The sequence below is a fragment of the Lutjanus erythropterus genome, chromosome 10, assembly GCF_056507025.1.
Source record: "Lutjanus erythropterus isolate fLutEry1 chromosome 10, fLutEry1.hap2, whole genome shotgun sequence".
NCBI lineage: Eukaryota > Metazoa > Chordata > Actinopteri > Lutjaniformes > Lutjanidae > Lutjanus > Lutjanus erythropterus.
In genome coordinates, this window is record NC_139326.1 from 27,203,675 (window position 1) to 27,226,389 (window position 22,715).

The 22,715-nt window shown below is 40.3% G+C and overlaps 1 protein-coding gene across 6 annotated transcripts in view; it reads left to right on the top strand.

Annotated features, from left to right (window-relative positions):
* The window catches only part of LOC146320555 (membrane-associated phosphatidylinositol transfer protein 2-like), a 60,974-nt gene extending 38,896 nt beyond the window's left edge, over window positions 1-22,078 (top strand). For 2 of the 6 annotated variants that reach the window (XM_084728851.1, XM_084728850.1), the window contains exons 8-25: window positions 1,984-2,088; window positions 2,186-2,250; window positions 2,475-2,546; window positions 3,634-3,878; window positions 4,811-5,000; window positions 5,692-5,811; window positions 6,089-6,584; window positions 8,005-8,175; window positions 11,873-12,037; window positions 14,635-14,925; window positions 15,442-15,590; window positions 15,694-15,810; window positions 16,644-16,760; window positions 16,859-17,007; window positions 17,705-17,854; window positions 17,977-18,157; window positions 18,492-18,620; window positions 18,709-22,078. In XM_084728851.1, the coding sequence (XP_084584977.1) occupies window positions 1,984-2,088; window positions 2,186-2,250; window positions 2,475-2,546; window positions 3,634-3,878; window positions 4,811-5,000; window positions 5,692-5,811; window positions 6,089-6,584; window positions 8,005-8,175; window positions 11,873-12,037; window positions 14,635-14,925; window positions 15,442-15,590; window positions 15,694-15,810; window positions 16,644-16,760; window positions 16,859-17,007; window positions 17,705-17,854; window positions 17,977-18,157; window positions 18,492-18,620; window positions 18,709-19,077 (3,281 nt within the window). In that variant the 3' untranslated portion in view covers window positions 19,078-22,078. Of the gene's footprint in view, window positions 1-1,983; window positions 2,089-2,185; window positions 2,251-2,474; window positions 2,547-3,633; window positions 3,879-4,810; window positions 5,001-5,691; window positions 5,812-6,088; window positions 6,585-8,004; window positions 8,176-9,855; window positions 10,009-11,872; window positions 12,038-14,634; window positions 14,926-15,441; window positions 15,591-15,693; window positions 15,811-16,643; window positions 16,761-16,858; window positions 17,008-17,704; window positions 17,855-17,976; window positions 18,158-18,491; window positions 18,621-18,708 lie in introns of all 6 variants that reach the window. The other 4 variants (XM_084728855.1, XM_084728852.1, XM_084728853.1 and 1 more) reach the window with 4 other exon arrangements.
* The last annotated feature ends 637 nt before the right edge of the window (window positions 22,079-22,715 follow it).

Below are 22,715 nucleotides of genomic sequence, written 5' to 3' on the forward strand. Positions count from 1 at the left end.
CTGGTGTTGAATTTTTCAACTATATTTTTCAGGGCTTTAAGCACCACAAGATGAATATCATCTAGTTACATTATATTTGAGAGAAGGCAGATCTATGGCCAATATCTCCAAAACTCACCTACTCTCACCAAAAATGTTTTGGGTTGGTAAAGCATCCTGAGCACAGCAAATAAAAAATCAGGAAATTACAGGCAGAGGGCAGGGTCCCTGCAGATACAACGACTACTACACACTTCTAGTGGGTCATAAGTGATGATTAAAATGGATTGTATATGTGAATCTATACATTGTTTTTAAGGATATCGTTGCATAGTATGCCTTTAAGTCAGTTTTACATAGCACCAAATCATAACAGAAGATATCTCAGGGCACTATATATATATGTATCTCTCACACACACACATATACATATATATATATATATAAGTGATGGTTGAAAGGAATTATCATATATATGTGTGTGTGTGTGTATATATATATATATATATATATATATAATTCATTTCAATCATCACTTATTACCGACTACAAGTGTGTGGTGTGTGGTGTGTGGTGGTGGCTGTATCTGTAGCACCTCTGCCTACATTTCCTTATTTTCTTTTCTCATTGTTTTGCTGTGTTCAGGACGTTTTATCACCCCAAGGTGTTAGTATGTTATGTCCTGGGAATGAGACACAACAAGTAACTGTCTTTCTGGTGTGTTTATGAACATCTTGGACAAATCTTGGAAAAAAAATTAAGCGCGTAAGGAAATAAATAACTTACAAACTCATACAATTAACAACAGAGGATGTTTCTTTGAATGTTAAAACCAGTCTTACTCTGTTGTTTGTGTTTGTAAGAAACTGGCTGCAACCTGGTATAAGCTTGCTAAACAAGTCAAAATAAAATAATTACCATGTCCTTATTTGTATTATAAGTACTTTGGAAGTAAATGGAACTATATGACATTTGTTACATTCAGTTTTGGATTAAATTTTCAGTTTCCTAACATAAACTACAGTGAACAGGAGGTGGCTGCCTGTTTCTCAGAAATGAAGATACTGGCAGTGTGACAAAAATGTCCCCTGAGGGGAATTATTGGATAAAACGGGATATTCTCTTTTAGATCCTGAACCTTAATCATAGATTAATGTCAGGGGATGGATAACAGATTCCATCAATATGTTTATATAAATTTTAAAGATACGTGCTAGTTTGGACCTCTTCTCATGGTATAAAAATAAAAATAATGAAGTAATAGTAAATAATAGTAGTATTAATAATGGTGAATAGTTTTCTTTTTAAAAAATCTATTTTGGTAATAAAACCTCACCACTTCTTGTCCCCTTTCCTCCAGCACAGATGAACTTAATTTCAAAATATCATGTCCTTTTCAGCCCCCGGATGGACAGAGAGGTTCCATTTCAAACATGAAAATACCAAGTATAACATGCATTTAATGGCCACCACCAGGACCACGGCTGCCATGCTCCTTCAGTCTGGGAATAAATAAATAAATAAATAAATAAATAAATATTATCCACCCTGAGGCCACACTGGCCTTGATGCCATACCCTCAATGCCCTAGCTGATCTCAGATTTCCAGAACTACTGGAAAACTGAGCTATTTGAATTTGAAGACAGGCAGAGGTAGATACAGACACCATCACACACTTCTAGAGGGTCACTAAAGGCCAAGTGGCTTGGTGCCTAAAATTATGAAATTCCAGGCCTGTCCACCACAGTGAGTGGTGCTCTACATGAAGTAGTTCTAAATTATATTAAGTGACTGTAGTGATTAATATCTTGCGGGAAAGCTTGATGAAGTTACATCACTTTGGTCTACTGTTTCATGATATATCTGAATAAGGGAGTATAACTCACATGCCCCTGTTAATCCCAATAATTTTAGGTTATAATGTTGGTGTAATACGAATTGGTAAACCCTGACTGGCACTTAAACTCTAATTCTTCATGATTTATCTTGTGTCGCCCCTGCAGAGGATCTCTCAGACGGCGAGGAGGTCCTCCCGAAGGAAATCGCCAAGTGGAACTCCAACGACCTCATGGACAAGATTGAAGCTGCAGACACAGAAGAAACTCCTGGTATGATGAAGACCAGGAGCACTTCATCATAGACAGCCACACTGCCTCTGTAACTTGTTGTCTGTGACATGTAAAAAATGTCTGTGTGTCTTTGCAGGTGAACTGTTCAAAGAAATGACAGTGGATTATGAACGAGCAACCAGTGAGGAAAGACTAGATGAGGTACGTGTGTCTGACAGGGAGAGCATATATACTAAACACAACCCTAACCAGCCTTCTCTGAATTAAATATCCCTGAAGAATAATCAGTAGAAAAAGCCCATCAGGACCCAAAACCTCTGTTAACCTTGGTGTCATTTTAACGAACACACTCATTTGCATCAGGTTTTACAGTGCATAAGCGAAGGGATGTTTGTCCCTGAGCCTCTCTGTCCTCTTGTGTTCAGATGCGTGGCTCTGTTAGCCGCCAAGCTGATAGCTCTCCCATTCCTACCATCATGGTAACAAGGCACCAGTCAGTAAGTAAACATTTTAGCCCAAGTGCACTGTGGGCTACAGTAGCTCCACGGAGACCCCTGATCCCCCTGAACAAGCCCTTTACTTATTGCCCCTGCCCTTTTTCCCTGACGTTGCCTAAACCTAAATCCATGTGTACACCTCAGCCTCACCACCCTCTGTTCAGCTCCTGTGTACTTACAGCTGTGGTGTTGAGTGTACATGTAGTGCTTTTTTGAAAATGTTTTGTGTCAGACTTAGGCTGGGTTGCACCAACAAGAATTAATTTTTAAACCTGGTAAAATCATGGTTTAATTTGAAATTGTGTTGCACCACCCTTTAAAATTGGCTTAAAATTAAGAAAGAGTACATTAAAACCTCTCTTTAACCTCAGATCAGTTTTTACTCTAAACCTAGATTGAATTTAATTCTGTTGCACCAAAACTTTTAACTCTAATTTAAAATAAAAAATAAAAAGGAGAGGAGGTCTGACTTTTAAAATAGCTGCCTTTTTGAGATGGATTAAGAAAAGTAATCAAGTTCCTCGAAGAGAGGAGTTGGATTTACTAAACTGAGATTAGCTGTTAGTTGTGCAGCAGATCTCTGCTTAATTTTAAATCTTGATTCATTCATTTTAAAACTAGTTTTGATTTGATTAGAATTCATCTTAGATTAAATTAATTTTGTTAGTGCCCCAGTCTTAAAGGACAAAACTGCACTTTATATTGTTGTATTTAACGTGACTTGTCCTTAAGAAACATATGTTCTTTGCTGTTGGTTGAACACTTGTCCAGTTGGAGTGTAGGTTGGCTCTGTTCTGTTTCCCTTCGTGATTCTCAGCCCCTCTCTGGTTGTTTTGTTGTGTGGTCCATGTTTGAAGAGATGGACTCAAAGATGACTCGCAAATCTGACAAAACACTAACCATTTGATGCCTGGCAGTACCTGGCTTTATTGTTATCCTGATTTTTCCCACTCAATAAGCATGTTGGTTGTCATGCTGATAAAAAAAGTTGTTTTCATTAGTAAAAATATAATTTATTGAACATTCTTTAAGGGCTGTTCATTGTCAACCCCATTCATCACCCTTTTAAAAAAATTTTTGCTCCTAGGAGAGCTCATCCCAGCAGTGTCTGCAGCCTTCCAAGATCCATGTGCTCATCCTGGTTTTGCATGGAGGCAACATCCTGGACACAGGTGGAGGGGACCAGAACAGCAAGCAAGCCGACGTCAACACGATTAGTACGGCTTTTGACACAGTCATGCGTGTCCACTACCCTGCTGCGCTGGGACGCATCGCCATCCGCTTGGTACCCTGCCCTGCCATCTGTGCCGAGGCCTTCTCCCTGGTGTCCAAGTAAGAGGACACACATGCACACAGTTTTCTGCACGTTGCAAGCATTATGGGTAATGACTGAAGGTTTCTGTTTATTGACTGTGATTGCTGTTTGCTTTTGATGGAAAAGGTCCAGGTGCAGCTCATGACCGTCATCCCCTCTTCTTGTGTTTATTTCTTCACACTCATCTGTTAATAAAAATATGTTTATATATATATTTTTATTTTTTTTTTGCAGCTCTGCAGTTATTTTTATAAAAAAGTAAAAGGTTCTAACTCAATAGAGCCACCAACTCTAATTCATATATAATTCATTTTAGATGTTTATAACTCAGGAAGCATTAAAGGTCTTGTAAGCAAGTTATACCATGGCCTCACATTACTGAATAAGAACACTACTGACTATGTGAAGCAGTGATGGGTAAAAGAAAGTCTGAAAGTCTGGGAAACACAGTTGTCCTCTACCGGCTCTTGGTCCTGGAGAGACTTTTCTTGGAAAAGCTCACTTTTTAATTACTCCGAAACAGAAGTCTAAGCAAACTGGCACTGAACTATACTGCTGGAGGGAACGTGGAGAAATCATGGTTGAGCTCATGTTTTTTGGTCAGACTTTCTGGAAGGAGGAGGCAAAAATCATCCAAAGAATCCTTGGGTTTTAGTATCAGTACAACTACTTGTACAATTCACATTCCTATGTCTTCAACATATCCCTGATGGGTTGAGTACAAGCAATCCTTACTTTTTAAAGACCTGGCTGACAGAACTGAAGAACTGTCCCACTGCAAGCCTCTTTGATAAAATTGTTAAACATTTACATCTTCTGGAACAGATGACCTACAACACATGGCTTCAAAAACATCAAGAGAAAAATGTTGGGGAAACAAAATGTGATTCTTTGGACATTGAGATAAGTCTTTCACAAGAATAATTGTTAATTTGTGTGTTTTGTGCAGCCTGAGTCCGTACAGCTATGATGAGGGTTGTCTGTCCAGCAGCCAGGACCACATCCCCCTGGCAGCCCTCCCCCTTCTGGCCACCTCAGCTCCACAGTACCAGGAGGCCATGGCCACCGTTATCGTCAGAGCCAACCAGGTGTATGCAGACTTCATAAAGTCTCTGGATGGGGCAACCTTCTCTGGCCAGGTCAGTTACTGTCCTGTAGAGGTATTAGCACTATTAGTACTGTGGGGTTTCTGCAGGTCCTTAAAACATCTGGAATCCAATAATCTGAAAATGTCTTCGGTTGTGTGAAATACGATTTTGACAGAGTTCAGTCAAGTCTGTTTTATATAGTTGCATTAATTTCTGTCTCATTTTTAGATGTGTTTTTGATCAAAAGAAAAAACAGTATCAAACACACTGTAATAACAGCAAAATAAAACCAACATGGAACCAATAACCACTAATGCAAACTCTGCTGCCCTGGTCAGATTTGATCAGAGTATGCCCAGCTAGCTTCATGCAAGAAGTCTTGCATTATGCAATTTAGATTGGCAGATTTTATTCAGTGATTCATTTTAATTAATTAAAAAGAGACTAATTAACATATTTTTTGCCTGTATGAAAGTGAAATAGGTCTCAAATTGTGACTTTTAACTTTATAGTTAAATATTAAAACACCCCATTAATTTATTCTCCACATCATGGTATCCACACTATCATTTTACTTCCTTGGAAACAGCTTTTTTCATGAGCATTTTCACTTTGTTTGTGTTATTGAACTCCATTGGAGCAGGTGTGTGTATGTTTTAGGTAAACCTGAACCCTGAGGATGTATGTCAAATGTATGATTATTCGCTTTATTAACGTTATGTCTGATGGTTGACCTCTCCAGGTTTGCCTTATTGGGGACTGCGTGGGAGGAATCTTGGGATTTGATGCGTTGTGCAGCAGCAATCAGACCGTAAATGAAAGCCAGAACAGCAGCCGCAGGGGAAGCGTTGTCAGTGTACAGGTAAGAAACAAAACGTTCAGAGTAATGACATACATAATATGCCAACATTTTTTAACTCATCATAAAAAAGAATTGTAAATGACTTCCTACTTCTTTTACCTCTGATACTGACATTATTCTTTATTATATCAGAAATTCAATAAGCACCTCTCTGAAAATATGCCCTACACCTATAATTTGTGCCATGTAAACAACTATTCGATCCTATAAAGATACATGACCTCTTTCTGAAGTGCTATAAGTTTTCATAACAAATGTTCCTGAACACCCCCTTCAGGACCAGGACCTCCTCTCTCCTGGCATCATTGTCAACAGCGGGCACGGCTCAGCCTCTCCGACCCTGGAGAGCAGCCGCCACCTCAGTCGCAGTAACATTGACATCCCTCGTGCTGGTGCAGGTGACGACACCAAGAGACAGCTGCCGCGCAAGAGAAGTGACTCCTCCACCTATGAACTGGACACAATAAAACAACACCAGGCCTTCCTGACCAGGTGTGCTAAGTGTGGGGTGACAAAAATTCTTACCAGAAGATTAAAAGTCCTTGTTTTATGTGTTTTAGTTCTACAAGAGGAAGTTACTTTGTGCTGTCCTTCCAGCTTACACTCCAGTGTCTTGCGGAATGATGCAGCTTCACGCAGGTCGAGCAGCAGCACGATGCTGGATGGAAGCTCCCTGGGGAAGTTTGACTTTGAGGTGTCCGACTTTTTCCTGTTTGGCTCTCCACTGGGCCTGGTACTCGCCCTGAGAAAGACTGTCATTCCGATGCTGGATGGTGAGCTTATTTGAATGCTTCTTATAACGCAATCAATGGTAGCAAACACTGTTTGTGCTGCACATGACATGTTATAAAAAAGTAAATAAACATTATAAATATATAGAAATAATAGATCACTTTTCTATCTGCAAAAGTGCCAGCAGTTTACCTCAGATGGAGATGCACTAAATAGCATAGTGACCTGTAGAGGCTATAACCACAAAGTTCTTTTTCATCATAAAAATGTTAATTGTATGTTACATAATTTCCATACGTTTTTGAGTCCAAATGACTAATGGGAACAGCAGTTTTCAAAACTGGTCCACTATTAAGAGCGTTGCAGCCGACAGAAGCAAAACTAAGCTACACTGTAAGGTACATCCACTATGATGTCTGTTTTTGCCACTTACAGGATCAGATTGTTATTCTAAGCAGCTAGCAGAAATAGACCTTTTTTGCTATCTCCAAATTAACCAGACTTATAATAGCAACAGTAATTTTGTCATCATAAAACACACTTTATTCAAACTCTACAGAAACAAAATAAAACAATCACCAACACTGGTTGTTTGGTTGAAACAAACCATTAATTTACAGCATTATATGTGAAAATGTTCTGGCTGTACATGGCATTTCTCCCTGCTGCTTCTCTGATGTCTGACGTCCTCTTGCTCCTCTTCCGACATTTTCAAATCTAATGTGGTAAATAAAGGGTTTATTCTGACCAAATAACAGTTGGTGATTGTTGGAACAGTAGAAAGACAAGCTAAGATGATTTTGGTGAGTTTAATTTTGCTTCTGTCCAGTTTGAATGATGATGATGATCGATGAGTCTGATGAGTTTGGCAGGAGTAATAAAAAACTGGTTCTGGTTAAACAAAAGGCATCTCACTCTTTAAAAAAGAAATTATATCTCTGAAGGGATCCTTTCCTTAATGTTGTCAGTCATTACAATAACAATCTTATTATTACACAGAAGGCTACTACACATATAGAAACAGAATAATAATACAAAAAGTAAAACAAAACATAAAGTTAGGAGAGAGAAAGAAGAGAAAGGAAAATGAAAATAATATATATAAAAATGTATAAAGAATATAAATAAAATAAATAATTTCCTTTTGCATCATCTCAATCTACCCACTCATAAATTATATATACACATTTAGGCACATAGCAGCTCAGTTTTGCAGCAGAAGTCTCTGAAAATACTGGACCAATTTCAAATTGTTATCCCCATTAATCACTTAGACACAAAAACATGAGAAAATAGGGTTCAAGTTGAAAAATACCTAAGTTACCCTTTAAAAGTTTGTAAGCCTGTTTTTTAAGATATCTAAAGAAAGTTAGTGTTTCACAACTATTCCATCTTAAGAAAGGAGTCCATGGATTCTTCCCTTCTCTTCTCTCATGTCTTTGGTTCAATTTCTCCCCCTAGTGGCCCAGCTGCGGCCCGCATGTCAGCAGGTCTATAATTTGTTCCACCCAGCCGATCCCTCAGCCTCCCGCCTGGAGCCTCTACTCGAGAGGAAATTTCACCTCCTGCCTCCCTTCAATGTGCCCCGTTACCAGCGCTTTCCCCTGGGAGATGGAAACTCTGCCTTACTGGGTGAGCCCTCTGCACCAATGTTACATAAAAGCTTAATATACATGAACTCCAACCAGTGTAGACTAACAACTGATGTAGCTCAGACTTGGATTCACATGCACAGACACAAATGTCAAATTCTTGGTAATAAAAAGGCGAACATCAGCTGACACTGATTGTAACCCACTGTCCGGTTTCCCATGGATGCATGCCATAGACAACACATGCGTTTTAACACATCTAAGTAGCACACTGTGAGTTCCTTTATGCACAAAGAAAACATTGTCTCAAAGAAAAATGAAACATTTTTCTACTGTTTGTGCTTCAACGTTTTTTTGTGAAGCAGTTTATTCATCTAAATGTGGTCATAGTCCTGCTGCTGGTTTCTGTTTGGACTGGTCATTATGGTGGAGTAACCCTTAGAGCCTCAGTTTACACTTTTTATACAAATATCTGTCTACGGTCTTCCTAAAATAGGACACAGAAATTAGTAAGGTAACTGATGAGGGATGAAGAGGATTTCTCTAAATTAAAATGTATTCCTTCCACAATTGAACCAGGAGCCTGGGTGTATTAAAGACGGTTGAGAAGCTGTTCAAGGATGAAGATATTTCTTAAAGGGATATTTCGTGTTATTTTGAAATGGGCTTGTATGAGGTATCTAACAATAGTCAGTGTACACCTCCAATCCCAAAACGTTGGGACATTCTGTAAAACATTCATTTAAACAGAATGTATTGATTTTCAAAAACGTTTTGACCGATATTTGGGTGAACACCGTTCAAACTTGTTGAAGTTTTGAAAGTGAAATTCTTTCTCATACTTGCTTGATATATGACTTCAGGTGCCTGACAGTCCAGGGTCGCTGTTGTCATATTTTGTGCTTCGTAATGCACCACATAGTTTCAACAGGAAACAGGTCTGGACTGCAGACAGGCCAGTCTAGTACCTGAACTATGAACGATGTGTACAGTCTTAACTTGCATTTGTAGTTGTAGCAACAAACTCTTTACTGGCGCTAATTTTCAAGAGTTTTTAATGTGTAATGCAGAGAGTGGTGAACCTCGTGCCATCCTTGCGTGTGCTTGTGAGGATGACCGTTTAACATTTAATCAGGATATTATCCCTCGTTACCAATTAACCTGTTTACCTGTGGAATGTTCCAAACAGGTAGTTTTTGAGTAGTCAGCAACTTTCCCACTCTTAAAATGTGTTTCAGGCATCAAAATTAGAATTAGTGTATATTTACAAAAAAAAGATGAAGTATGTTGTTTTTTTTACTGCATTCCATTGAATACAAGATGAAAATGGTTTGCAAATCATTTTATTTACATGGTACAAAACATCCCAACTTTCATAGAATTGGGGTTGTATTGCCTACAGTAGATGCCAGTTGGCATGCTCCCAGTTTGGAGAAGCAGCAGGCATACAAAAGATTTTCTGACTCACAGATTTACAGTTATGTGACTGACTAGCAGTTAAGATTCAACAGAAGTTGGCTTGACTAAGGGCTTGACTCTGCTTTCTTGTCTCATGTTCAGTTGTTCTTGCTTCATATGTTTTTGTGTCTTCCTTGTCTTCTTTCTTTCTTCCTCTCTTGGCCTCCTGTCCCCATATCTGCATATGTGGCTCTCTACCTCCAACACCCCCACCCCACCCCCTGACCTCTGCCCCCTTCTGCCCCTCCACCTCCCTCTGTAGTAGAGACAGTCCAGAGCAACGCTCAGCTGCTGCTTGATAGCGGGCCTCCTCTGTCCTTTCGCTGTCAGGAGACCATCAGTGAGACCTGCATCCCTGTGCCTGTGCTAAACTGGCAGGAGGGCTCCCTCAAAGCCACACCCGCCACTATGGAGTGTGTGTAGCCTCTCCCATTCACCTGCATCTGTCCTAACCTCCATTTACTGTTTCTTTTGTCTTTGTTTCATCCTTATTGCTGTCAAGACGCTCAGATTTACCTAACATGTGTCCTTTCTGAGTATTCCCATCGCTGTAGTTTCAGGAGTCAAGAGCTGCAGTCATATTTCTGATGAATCGAGACAAAGATACACTGATAAACCAGGATACATGCTGCTTAAATATCTTATCTTTTAGTAACTAGTCTTCTATGTAAATTATTTTTTCTATAAAAAGTTTAATTTATGGTTGGAAATATAAATAATACAAAATTGCTACAACTTGCCATGGAAATACTTTGGAAAATCTGCTAAGCATCTCATGTGGTTTTGCATTTTGTCATTGCCATCACACAGTCATGTTACATTCAGTGTTTGCAGGACTAAAGCATTTGTGTTTGTGTTGTGGTTTTTAAACCGAGTTTTATTGTGTCTGCATCATTTCCATAATACCAGATTATTGACGTCAATGGGGGGTATTTCTGCTATTTCAGAGAAGTTTTGATGTGAAGATTGTGCTGCTTGTGATGTGTTTGCATAGTGTGCTGTACATGGAGCTCGATCTATACATCCTGAATATACTGTTCCCTGTGTTTCTCCTTGTGATAATGGTCAGAGGTCATCTGATTTTATTACGTCTCCAGCACTACACTGGAGATCACTACATCTGCAAAGACAAAGGAGTTTGAGTTATTTGAAGTGGGGTTGTATGATGTACTTATCAATTGTCAGTGTGTTTGCCAGGAGTAGGGGAAGAAGAAAGGGGCACCAGCAGAGAAGCTAAGGAATTTACTGCTGTGGACAGGGTCAGGAACAACAGGTATTTTAACCACTTAAAACAGGGTCCACCTAAAAAAAATCATGATCAGTCAAAGTTTGCACTAATTTTACAGTAATTTCACTGCTTTAGCTTGTCATCAAACAGCCTTTTTTAATGGGAAAGCTGCTGTTAAATAAGCCAAATATTGCTCTCTCCAAATCAACCAAACTCCATGGATGAAGTCAGTACTTTTGGCTCACAGAACACAAGAGCTGCTGGTCTACCACTGCCTTGATTTGTTAGTTTGTTTTGTTTATTTGGTGACACTGGTGATTTAAAAGGATAGTTAAGTCACACAATAACACAAACGAACTAACAGATCCAGGCTGTGGTAGACCAGCAGCTCCCATGTTCTGTGAGGTAAGATTAAATAATTTTGTCAATGGAGTTTGGTTGGTTTGGAGAGAATAATAATTAGCTCATATAATGGTGGTTTCCCATCAAAAAAGATTGTCTGATGGCAATATTCTAAATAAAGGCTAAATTTAACTGATACTGAATTTTTTAGGTGGCCCTTTTTTAAATGGCTAAAATACATTTTGTTGCTGACCCTGTCCACAGCAGTTCATTGCTTAGCTTCCACGCTGGTGCCTCTCTCTGCTTTTCCTAACTGGGGGCGTGCTGACTGCCATTTACTGTCTGACTGGATAAGTACCTCGTACAAATCCACTTCAGATAATCCAAACCATCCCTTTAACATCATTTTACTTTGCTATTAGATAAAAAATCACCTTCAGAAGATACACTAACACGTGGGTGTGCCTGTAACAGATGTTTGTGATTTGACATTCACTAAGTGTTTTATGTACTCATGCACCCGTGTTTCCACTCGGTCGGTTACAGAAATCTGACCTTGGCCGCCATGTGGCTGCTGTTTGGTTTCACATGTCCTCTGAAACCATGGTGCCTGTCGTCACATTTCTCTCCCACCACCCTCCCCCGTCACTGTGAGCTCCCCCTTACCTGTGTCTCTGTCTAATGGGATCTCCTTGTTTCGGCTCAATAGCGGATGTTGTTCAGTCTCATGGTGGTGTCTTCATGGACAGTTCGTACCCCTCATCCCCCGTAACGGGCCCCCTCTCCCGGGGCCAGCGGAGGGCCAGTGAGGTCAGCATTGCCAGCCAGGTCTCAGGAATGGCAGACAGTTACACTGCCACCAACATAGCCAACAGTAAGTGTTCTCCATACCAACAAGCCTCTCTTCTCTCTCCCTTCCACTCATACACACACTGGTCCAGTTACTCTCCCTCTTTCTCTTTCTTTCAGTCTCACTTCCCTCTATATTTCTGACTCTCCTCCTTCATCTTCTCTCTCAACCCCCGTTCCTCTGACTTTACACACACCCTGCACTACAGCTGGAGCAGACTAGTCAGCCAGATAGACATGAATACCCCGCTCCTTTTTGTACTTCTGCCTAGCCGGACATAACACTTGCATTATAACCAGGCTGTCACGCAGACTGTTTTCTCCAGTGTCCCAATATGAGCGAGCAGAGTCCTGAAGAAGAGCAAGTTTAGCGCCACTTTTCACTGTCTGTCTTACTCTTATCCACTGTCTAAATGTAAATGCAATGAACGAGTGCTGCATTTATCTAATGTTGCAATGCATGTGGACACCTGCCTCCCTCAGCCATTCCTGCATTGTCCACTCCCCAGTGCAATGTTTGCTGAGATGACCAGTACTCTGTTGTGTTTTATGTCAAATTGTCCTTCCAAGTCCCCCGTCCCCTACCTCCGTATTTCACTTTTGTTCCCAGAGCATTTATTTGTACCTCATGTTATTGTTCTGCACACTGCTGTTTTAGCAGCCCTGGAGACGCACATAAACTAATTCTGACCCCAGAGCATCAAAGGGACATTCAGCAGCTTCATTCTGCCACTACTGCTTTAATTGTTACTGTACTAACAATTACTTTTCAGCTTTGACATTCACAGTTCGCTTTGAGGCAGCTTACTGACACTGGACGCATTCCAGCATCACTCTTCAAACTGTTTAAAGGGATATTTCGGATTATTTGAAGTGGAGTTGTATGAGGTACTTATCCATACTCTACCTACAGTAGATCATGATGGACACGCCTACAGTTTGGAGAAGCAGCAGGTGTAGGGAGGTAATCAATGTACTGCTGTGGACAAGGTCAACAGCAAAATGTATTTTAGCCACCTATAAAAAGGTTCATCTAAAAAAATCTATATCAGTTTAAGTGTACGCTATATTTAGAATATCACCACTTCACCTCGCCAATTAGACAGTGTTTTGTGATGAGAAAACGCTGTTGTATGAGCCAAATATCGCTCTCTTTAAAGTCATCAAACTCCTTTAGAAAATCAGTAGTTTTACTTCTCAGAACAAGGGAGTTGGGGGTCTAGTGCTTCCTCGATCCATTTGTTTGTCAGGAGTTGTACGGGAGCTGGAAATCCTTGAAAAACACTTGAATTTTAATGTGGTGCATGGCTTTTGAATAAAGTGCTTGAAACTCCTTGAAATTGTAATTGCATTAGTTTCATAATAAATTGTTCTCAGACTGAATGGTTCTCTTCTTGGATAAAGAATTAATAAGTAATGTAACTATAATAATAAGTCAGAGAGAGCCCGATAGTTTTTGCCTTTTGCACAAAATAAAAATGACTCAGCTTGCCTGTGTGGCCCAGCTTAGTGTTATCTGTCAAGGTGGTTTTATGTGTGCCCTCTGATGAACAAGGAGTGACAACAAACAACAAAATGTGTGGATAACGTATAATGTTTTCAGGGGTAGCCTACTAGATAGGTTCTCACATTTTGGTGTAGGCCATTGTTCGTAGTAGTAAAGCAATAAAGATTTTAATGAAATTGAAGTTTTATGTCTCATTATGGTTGAGTGATTGTTATGTATTGGCTCAGCCAGGTTATATAGGATGGCAAGTCAGCGGACAGATGGGTGACACATTTTGAGAATCGAAATAATCATTTTGAATTTATATACAAATAAATATGTGATTTACCACAGCTGTAAGGTGCTGGAAAAGCTTGAAAATGTACCTTGAAAAAGGCTGGAAACAAATTTGACTTTGGAAAATGTGTAGGAACCCTGATTTGTGTTATTGTGTGACTTCAGTAAATCTGACCTAACCTTTTAAATCACCAGTTTTACACAGATATAAACACTCATTGATCGAAACAGCAGTAGACCAGTAAGCCCTTTGTTCTGCGAGGTGAAATGACTCATTTGTTGTGAAATCAGTACTTTTACTTCACATAACACAGGAGTTGCTGCCTTGATTTGTTAGTTTGTCTTTGGTGATTTAAAAGGATAGTTCAGTCACACAGAAACACCAGCAAACTAACAGATTGAGACAGTTGTAGGCGAACAACTTTACAAAATTAATGATTTTGTCAATGGAGTCTGTTTGGAGTGATATTTGGCTTATATAACGGTGGTTCCCATCCCAACAGCTGTCTGTTTGCAAAGTAAAGTGATGGAAATATTCTAAATATAGTGTAAATTTAAATGGATATAGATTTTTTTGAGTTAACTATTTTTTTAAGTAGCTAAAATATGTATTGCTGCTAACCCTGTCCACAGTAGCACATTGCTTAACTTCCATCCTGGTACTCCCCTGCTTTTCCAAAGTCGGAGCGTGCCGACCTCCTGCTGTAGGTAATACTCTCACCATCCATAAATACCTCATAAAAGCTCATTTCAAATAATCTGAAGTATCCCCACATAATGTCATAAACTGTCACATACCAACATTCATCCCTTTCTTTCTCTTTGTTTTCTCCCAATAGCCAAATCATGCCAAATTAACCAATCCAAAAAGTTCAGCCTTTTGTCCCAGCTCGCCCTATCGTCACAAAACAAATTCTTCCTGAAAAGTCCTCCTAACTCCCGTAAGAAAGCAGAGGCTGACCAGGCCGCAGAATCTCCTGACGCAGATCTAGTGGCAGAGCTGGATGGTGAGGCCGAGACCAGTGAAGGTCTCAGTCCCACTGGTCAGTACGAGAGATGCCTGTCAGCCGGGCTGGACTGTGCAATATCTGATCTCGTCTCGCTGGATTCCCAGGCTGAAGTGGACCAAGGTATTCTTCTAAGGGAGGGGACTTATGAAATCAACATGAGGCTACAGCTCTTCTCTGTGCGCTGTTCTATACTGTGTCCAAATCCAAAAACTGAATGCTGCTCTTTTTCCTTTCCTTGTGTTCTTTTAAAGTTGATTCATGAGGATTCAAGGCAGTCACTTCCATTGATGTGGAATAAATAAGTCCAGACCTTGCCCCTTTTTTCCAGATCCAACTTTTTGTTTCATGCTCATACTAACATGAATAACCATTCTCAGTTGCTCATATAATCATGTATTAGCTCTAACTTTAACTTCTTTTCTTCCTTCTGTGCTTGATTTTTCTGTTAATAACAATCATAAACTCCCGATTTCCTTCTTTCAGCTGAAGAACTGCTGGGATCGACGATGATTGTGGTTTAAAACTGAAACCTTTTCTTAAGCTTCAGGGGTGTTGCACCTTTGCGTCGCATCATGCACCTCACACTGATTCTCACGGTTTCATCTTATATATCTGCACCTCATTTACTCCATTCAGTCGCAGCACGTTGGTGGGGCACAAAGCGGCTGGACTTTGCCCTGTACTGCCCCGATGCTCTGACTGCTTTCCCCACCGTGGCTTTACCGCACCTCTTCCACGCATCATACTGGGAGTCCACTGATGTCGTGTCTTTTCTCCTGAGACAGGTGAGTCAACATTAGAATGCCCAGCGCCGCTCTTGGTGGCCTGTTAACATGTGACTAGCAGGCTGTTTGTCCACTTGAGTGACACTGAGGATGACTCCTGTAGGTCATGAGGCATGAAAACTCGAGCATCCTGGAGCTCGATGGGAAAGAAGTGTCTGAATTCACCCCCTCTAAACCTCGAGAGAAGTGGCTCCGCAAGAGGACTCATGTGAAGATCAGGGTAGGCATCAGATCTACAAAAGCTTTAACCTCTTTCACTGCCCCCACAATACACTTGGTGGGAACTTGAAGATTAATTTGAGCCAGCCCAGTAGTCAGTGTCAAGATTTTTTCTAGTTATAAATTTGTAATAAACGTGATCGTGTCACCAAGATGTCCAAGATATAATATAATCCAGCCCCCCAAATTATTTTGTGTAATTATTTTTTATAGTTGTTTCATACAAACATACAAACTATCCCTTCATTTACAACTGAAACAAAAACAGTTCTGTGCTTGACCAGCAAAGCCATGTTCATCAGGGGTATTACTGACCAATGCAATGCGACAGAAGAGTCGCTTGAGTTTGTGTCCAATGCACGGCTGACTAATTAAATGTATAGAAACTGATTTTTGTTGAGTGGGATGAAAATATGTTAGTAATGTAAATAAAAAAGTACATTTTCAGAAATATGGCACTTTCTTGTTGTGCTTTAACATTGAAGTGACCCTCCTATGAGATGCCAGTACCAGCATGGCCCCAGTCCAATTTGAGTTTAAGGCTTAGAACATTATAATTGAAGTATATGATCAGGAAACTGCATGGGATTAGCATGAAGTAGACATGTCTGTAAAGGGGAGACTTGTAGGAACCCAGATAATCCATTTTTATTTAGCTGTCTGGAGGTAATTCATTTGATTATTGCCATGACAGTTTTTCACTCCATTATTATTTCTTCCTTGTGTTGGACCTTATTTTCATCCATCAAATCAGTATTAATAACTTTTTTTTTTTGTTAAATGGCATTGGCACGAAACCAAATTATAAATGTGTTTCTTACACTCCTTTAACAGAACGTGACCGCCAACCACCGCGTAAATGATGCCGTGTTCACAGAGGACTCCCAGCAGGTGGTGACAGGTCGCTTCATGTACGGCCCTCTGGACATGGTCACTTTGGCTGGGGAGAAGGTGATTTGCCTCCCTTTTGTCATCACAACAGCACACACAGAATGCTGTCAGTAATGTCTGTGTGTAGTTTGTGCTCACAGTTTTGTAATCCTGCGCAGGTTGACCTCCACATAATGACCCAGCCTCCATCAGGAGAATGGGTCTACTTCAATACAGAAGTAACCAACAGCAGCGGCCGTGTGTCCTTTGTCATCCCAGAGGAAAAACGTCTGGGCATCGGAGTCTACCCAGTCAAGATGGTTGTCAGGTGAGATTAGTTCGACCTTTTCAGTCGGTCCTTTCCATTGCAGAGATGTTGACATGTCATAGCAGGAAAAGCACAGAAGTTACTAATAACATTAACGATGGCTCTGTGCTCTTCAGGCGTCACAGTGAGCAGAAGAGACCTCTTTCACAACAGACATGAAATAGCAGAGTAAACACAGGTGTTAACAATGATTTTAATTAAGGTTCTGTTCCATTCAGATCAGTCAGAGTCAGGTTGCTGCTATTGTGCCTGTTGGCTCACTGGAAAGGCTCTGCTACTCTAAATTGAATGGGACCTTAATTAGTATAATTGGTACAACCTGTGTTTACCCCACTATTTAATAATCATCTGGCTGCCGTTAAATAGATCTAAAGCAAGACCCTGAAACCAAAGCAGCTAAGTAGAGTTCAGCCATATCCAGCCATATCCTTTTTTTTTTATCCCGCTAAGGATAAAAAATGGTAACAAAATATATTCAGATTTGAATATGATGCCTGCTCTTTTTGCGCCTTGGAAACAGAAATATTAGAACCTATTAAAGTGCAGAGGGAAATGGGGGTAACAACTTGCATCAACTATTGATTGTATATTAAATAGAGATTCAACCTATTTAATATAATGTCTATGGCTCCGACTCGCTATCTGAACGCCAGGGTCTTCTATCTTCTAACTCTTGTTTGTTCCTTTCATTCTACAGAGGTGACCACACGTTTGCAGACAGCTACCTGACAGTTATTCCACGTGGGACAGAGTTTGTAGTGTTCAGCATTGATGGGTCATTTGCTGCCAGTGTGTCGATCATGGGCAGTGATCCCAAAGTACGGGCAGGGGCCGTGGATGTTGTCAGGTACCCAGCTGCTGCTCTTCTCCTGTCTTCTTGGGTTTGAAACAAGAGTCTCTTCCAGACTGAAGCACATTAACATGTGATATTTATCTCTTTGTTCTGTTTTCCTGTTTGTCCTCTTGCAGGCACTGGCAGGATTTAGGTTATTTGATCATCTATGTGACAGGACGACCAGACATGCAGAAGCAGCGGGTGGTGGCTTGGTTGTCTCAGCACAACTTCCCTCATGGCATCGTCTCCTTCTGCGACGGCCTGGTGCACGATCCGCTCAGACACAAGGCCAACTTCCTCAAGTCGCTGACAGAGGTCAGACTGGGAGGAAGGATGGGGGGTGACAGTCTATGTGCAGTTTTAGTACTGTTTATTTATGTGGAATGAATAAAGAATATACTTTTTTAAGAATAATTCAATGTTGGATACAGTTCACCCTGGTACATAAAAACAATCTTTTTTTCCATCTTTCTTTCAAGAACATTTTGACAGCGTAACAGAAAGTATTCTTTGGCAGATTTTATAGACATCAGACCCAAGAAAACAAATGCACAACAATGCTAACATTACTATGAGTGAAATATCAACTTGATTATTAAGAAAAATACATTATGACAAACAGTGCTGTTGGTCATTTGACTGATTCCAGGCTCACATGAAGATCTTCGCTGGCTACGGATCAACCAAAGACATCTCAGTCTACACCTCCATTGGTCTCCCTCCTTCCCAAATATACATCGTCGGTAGGCCCTCCAAGAAAATGCAGCACCAATGCCAGGTACCATTTGATTTTTTTTATTCTTCTTTTTATTCTTCTCAGATTCTGTATAGTTGATGGTACACCTCTGCTTTGATCCTCTCAACAGTTCATCACGGAAGGATATGCTGCTCATTTGTCCCAGCTGGAGTACAACCACCGCTCCCGTCCAGCTAAGTCCAGCAGCGCACGCATGGTGCTTCGTAAAGGCAGCTTCGGTTTGGGTGCGAACAGTGACTTCCTCAGGAAGAGGAACCACCTGCTGCGCACCATCTCCTCCCAGCCGGCCCCCAGCTCCCCAACAGGCAACATCCACAACAGACCGGAACGCACACAGAGCCAATCAGACGGTGAGCGGCTGGAGGGCGCTCACAGCTACAGCCAGGGAGCGACACAGCGCAGCATGAGCATCACAGCCAGCTGCTGGGGCCGCAGCAGCAGCACCAAGCTGGAACCTGGAATATTCAGCCCCAAATGAGATTAATGAGACAGTGAGAGCACCTTCAGGAGAGTGACTTTAAATACAGAGCCGAGGAAGAGACTCATGACAAAGAAGATAAATGCAAACAGTTGGCTCGCACCTGATGAGTAAATACCACAATGAAAACAACAGGTGCTACAAACCACTCTTTATTAAACTAATGCCAGTCAACACCAATATTTATGGAGAGTGGCTACAGCTATATTATATTTATTATAAAACACACACAAAACTCAACAGGCATTTCAAGAAACATCTTCCTGAAGCAGGAACATGCACACAAGTTAGCTTCTATTGTAAGAATCCAGACTGTTTCTACTGTTTAATAGTAAATATTTATCACTCTTGATACAAGGTACAAGGTCAGTTTTTCCTCCTATAACAGCAGCCTTTTAGATTGGAGACAGTTACACATACAAGCAGCACCCCCATGCAACAACACAAAGAGGTTACAGACAACCTGTAGTGCTGATACTGCACTGTAAGTGACTCCTGTGGCCACTGCAAGCACAATTATTACAGTATAGATCAACTTTGTGCAGAATAGTTTTAAAGCTTTGTCCTTTTTATGTGATAATAAGTTCACATTCACGTCTGGGAGCAGAGCTGAGAATCAGGTAAAACTGGATTGAATGTGTTTCTTCAAACAAACACACAATCATCTAGCCAAAATGAATCTTTTTAATTTTTTAGGACAAGTATCATCATTAATAAACATTTAAAAATAATGTTTGGATGTTCTGTAAGCCAACATGAAATGATTTGATCAAAAGCTACATCTTGTTGCACATACTTCTAGCATTTACAAACAGCAACGAAACCATACAGTCCAGTTTTGCTTGTGTTTCTAGTCTAGTCCCTCAGACCAAAGAACCATCCAAATATCACATGAAGCAAACTGCGAAATTACCCTTTAACTATGGTTGCAGCTGTTCCTGGGATTTTCTAGTATTTCGCCACAATTCACCAGAGTGCACTGCTGTACCCTCCTGAATCAGTGACGATGTGTGACTCAGCTGTGGGAGAAAACTCCTCCTGCTGTCCGGTTAATGTGCCAAAGTAAACAGTGTAGAGTGATATGCTGTACATGAAGAAAGACAGAGGACATGATGGGGTCTCCTGTGTAAAAATGGAATAGATTGTGAAAGTATGTAGTTAAATGCCTTCACAAGGCTTGTACATAGTTGTTATATTACAGTGCAGATCTGGTATCTGGTCCACTGAAGACCAGTTTCAAGTGTCTTCTTAACTCTGGGGGTAAACAACACCTCATTCAGGATACACCTTATTGATCAATGATGATGATAATTATTGTTATTTAAGAGTATAGATATTTTAAAAATGTATTGATTTTGTGAACAAAATGTGTTTTAAGATTACTTTAGCTAAATTGTGTTTTGTTTTGTTTTTCCTCAAACTTCAGTTGCAGCAGCCAAAACTCAAAGAGGTCTTTGCCTGGCACAGTATTGTATTTTTATGATTTTATCTTGCAGATCACCAGAATTGTATCAACAGAACTGCTATCTCGTGTCATATATTGTATGTTTGTTATTATCTATTTTGGAAATTTGGGATATGGCTTCTCTCTGGTTATCCCTAAGCTGTAAATGAGGCGTTGAATGTGCTCATAGATAATCCTCCTTAGGTTAATAAGGTCTCTTTTCTCTGTTCTGCTGCGCCTTTAGAGGAAGAAAAATCTGCAAATTGTAAATTCTGTACAATAAGCTGTCAGAAGTAGGAACACAGAGCTATGACTTACTTTATGCTGTTCGCCATTTATTTCTGAAATGGGTAAAAATGTGTGGTTTTATTCATTCAAATAATGTTTATTTGTCCCTCTAATAGGCATCTACAGAGCTGACTGCAATGGACCGATATGGGCTCAAATGTAAGGGGAAGCGTGCAATATGACTCAACCACACCACAAGATCAAACAGACTGTGTTGAGTGAATGTCACGGTGCATTGACAATCAGTTCAACTGGCACATATGCTACAGGCGTCAAACTGCAGGGGGAACCTAAACGCATCTTAGCACTCAGCAAACACACAGGTCCTAACAGTCCCTCTGTTAGTTTCACTGTTGTTGTGCTTGTGCTCAGACGAGTCTCCATTTGTTACAGCCCAGTTCTAGACTGCAACAAAAACAAGGGACACACAAGTAAACTAAATAACAAAGTAATGTATTTACTACAAAATAATCAAAAAACACAAAGTATTAGATGTGAGAAATCTGCAAAGTAGTGTGGGGAGAGGATGAGTGAGAATGTGCTGCACAAACAAAGAAAAAGAAACAAAAGCAAAGGTGTTGGGATGAGGTGCTCTGCCACACACACTGGCTGCAGCTCTGGATTTAAATGCATGGGGCACAGTGGGCCCGGGTGTGTAACATGCTGTTGAGCTCCTAATTAGGTCTGCAGGCTTAGGAAGAGAAAGCACAGCAACAGCAGTGAAACCATCAGAGGGACCGTTACAAGGTACACAAGCAATATCTGTAGAGTCCTTTAAAAAAAAAAAGTAGAGATTTTGCACAAATAACTGCCCCTGACCTGGTGATGGTATAAAATATTACCTTTGGTTTTCTCCTGTGGATGTAACTTTGTTTTTGTTGATGTTTCCATTCTAGGAGATGAGGTTTAGATGAAGTCACAGTCACGTTTAATAGGTTTAATAGTATAAGGTTATAATGTTCACTTTTTGCTTTAACTACTTCAACTTAATGGTCATTTTGGAGGCTGTAGTTTGCGATGCTGTTGAATTGTGTTATGTTCTACGGAGAGGTGTTTATAATATTTTGTCCACCCCTTTTACATCAGTGAGGGTAGACCTAAAGGGATAGTTTGAAGTTTGAAGTGGCGTTGAATGAGGTACTTATCCAGTCAGTTTATTACGTACAGTAGATACTGGTCAACACAAGTAATGTATTGCTGTGGACAGGGTCAGCAGTAAAATATTATATTGTTTTAGGCACATAAAAAAAGCCCATCTAAAAAAATCAATATCAGTTTGAGTGTATGCTTATATTTAGAATATTTTCACCACTTTACCTTGCCATTCTGATGGGATACTGCTGTTACATGAGCCAAATATCATTCTCTCTCTCTCACTCGACCAAACTCCACTGGTGAAATCCACAATTTTACCTTGCAGAACATGGGAGCTGTTGGTCTACCGCTACCTTGATCTGTTAGTTTGTTTGTGTAATTGTGTGACTTCAGTGAATCTCAACTAACTATTGACCTCAGGTACAGCAGTGGAAATATTTCAAGTACAGCGTACACTTTGACTGATATTGATTTTCTTGCGTGGCTAAAATACCTTTTGTTGCTGCCCCTGTCCACAGCAGTGCACTGTGGAGAAGTACCTCATAAAACCCCTCTTCAAATTATCTGAACCATCCCTTTTGTTCTAGATTGCATGGTGAAGGACCCAGTGCATATGCATCTATAACTTTTTTTTTAATAAGGACTGTTTTCTAGCTACCTGGTGAAAAAATATATAATTTCATACTGTAGCCAATGTGCTCCCTCTGCATTTTGACCATTTCAGAGATTCGGCTTGAAGCCATATTTATATAAACTCTTTCGAAAGCTGCTCAGTAGAAAGGCTCTTTGTACATTGATAGTTATTAGAAAA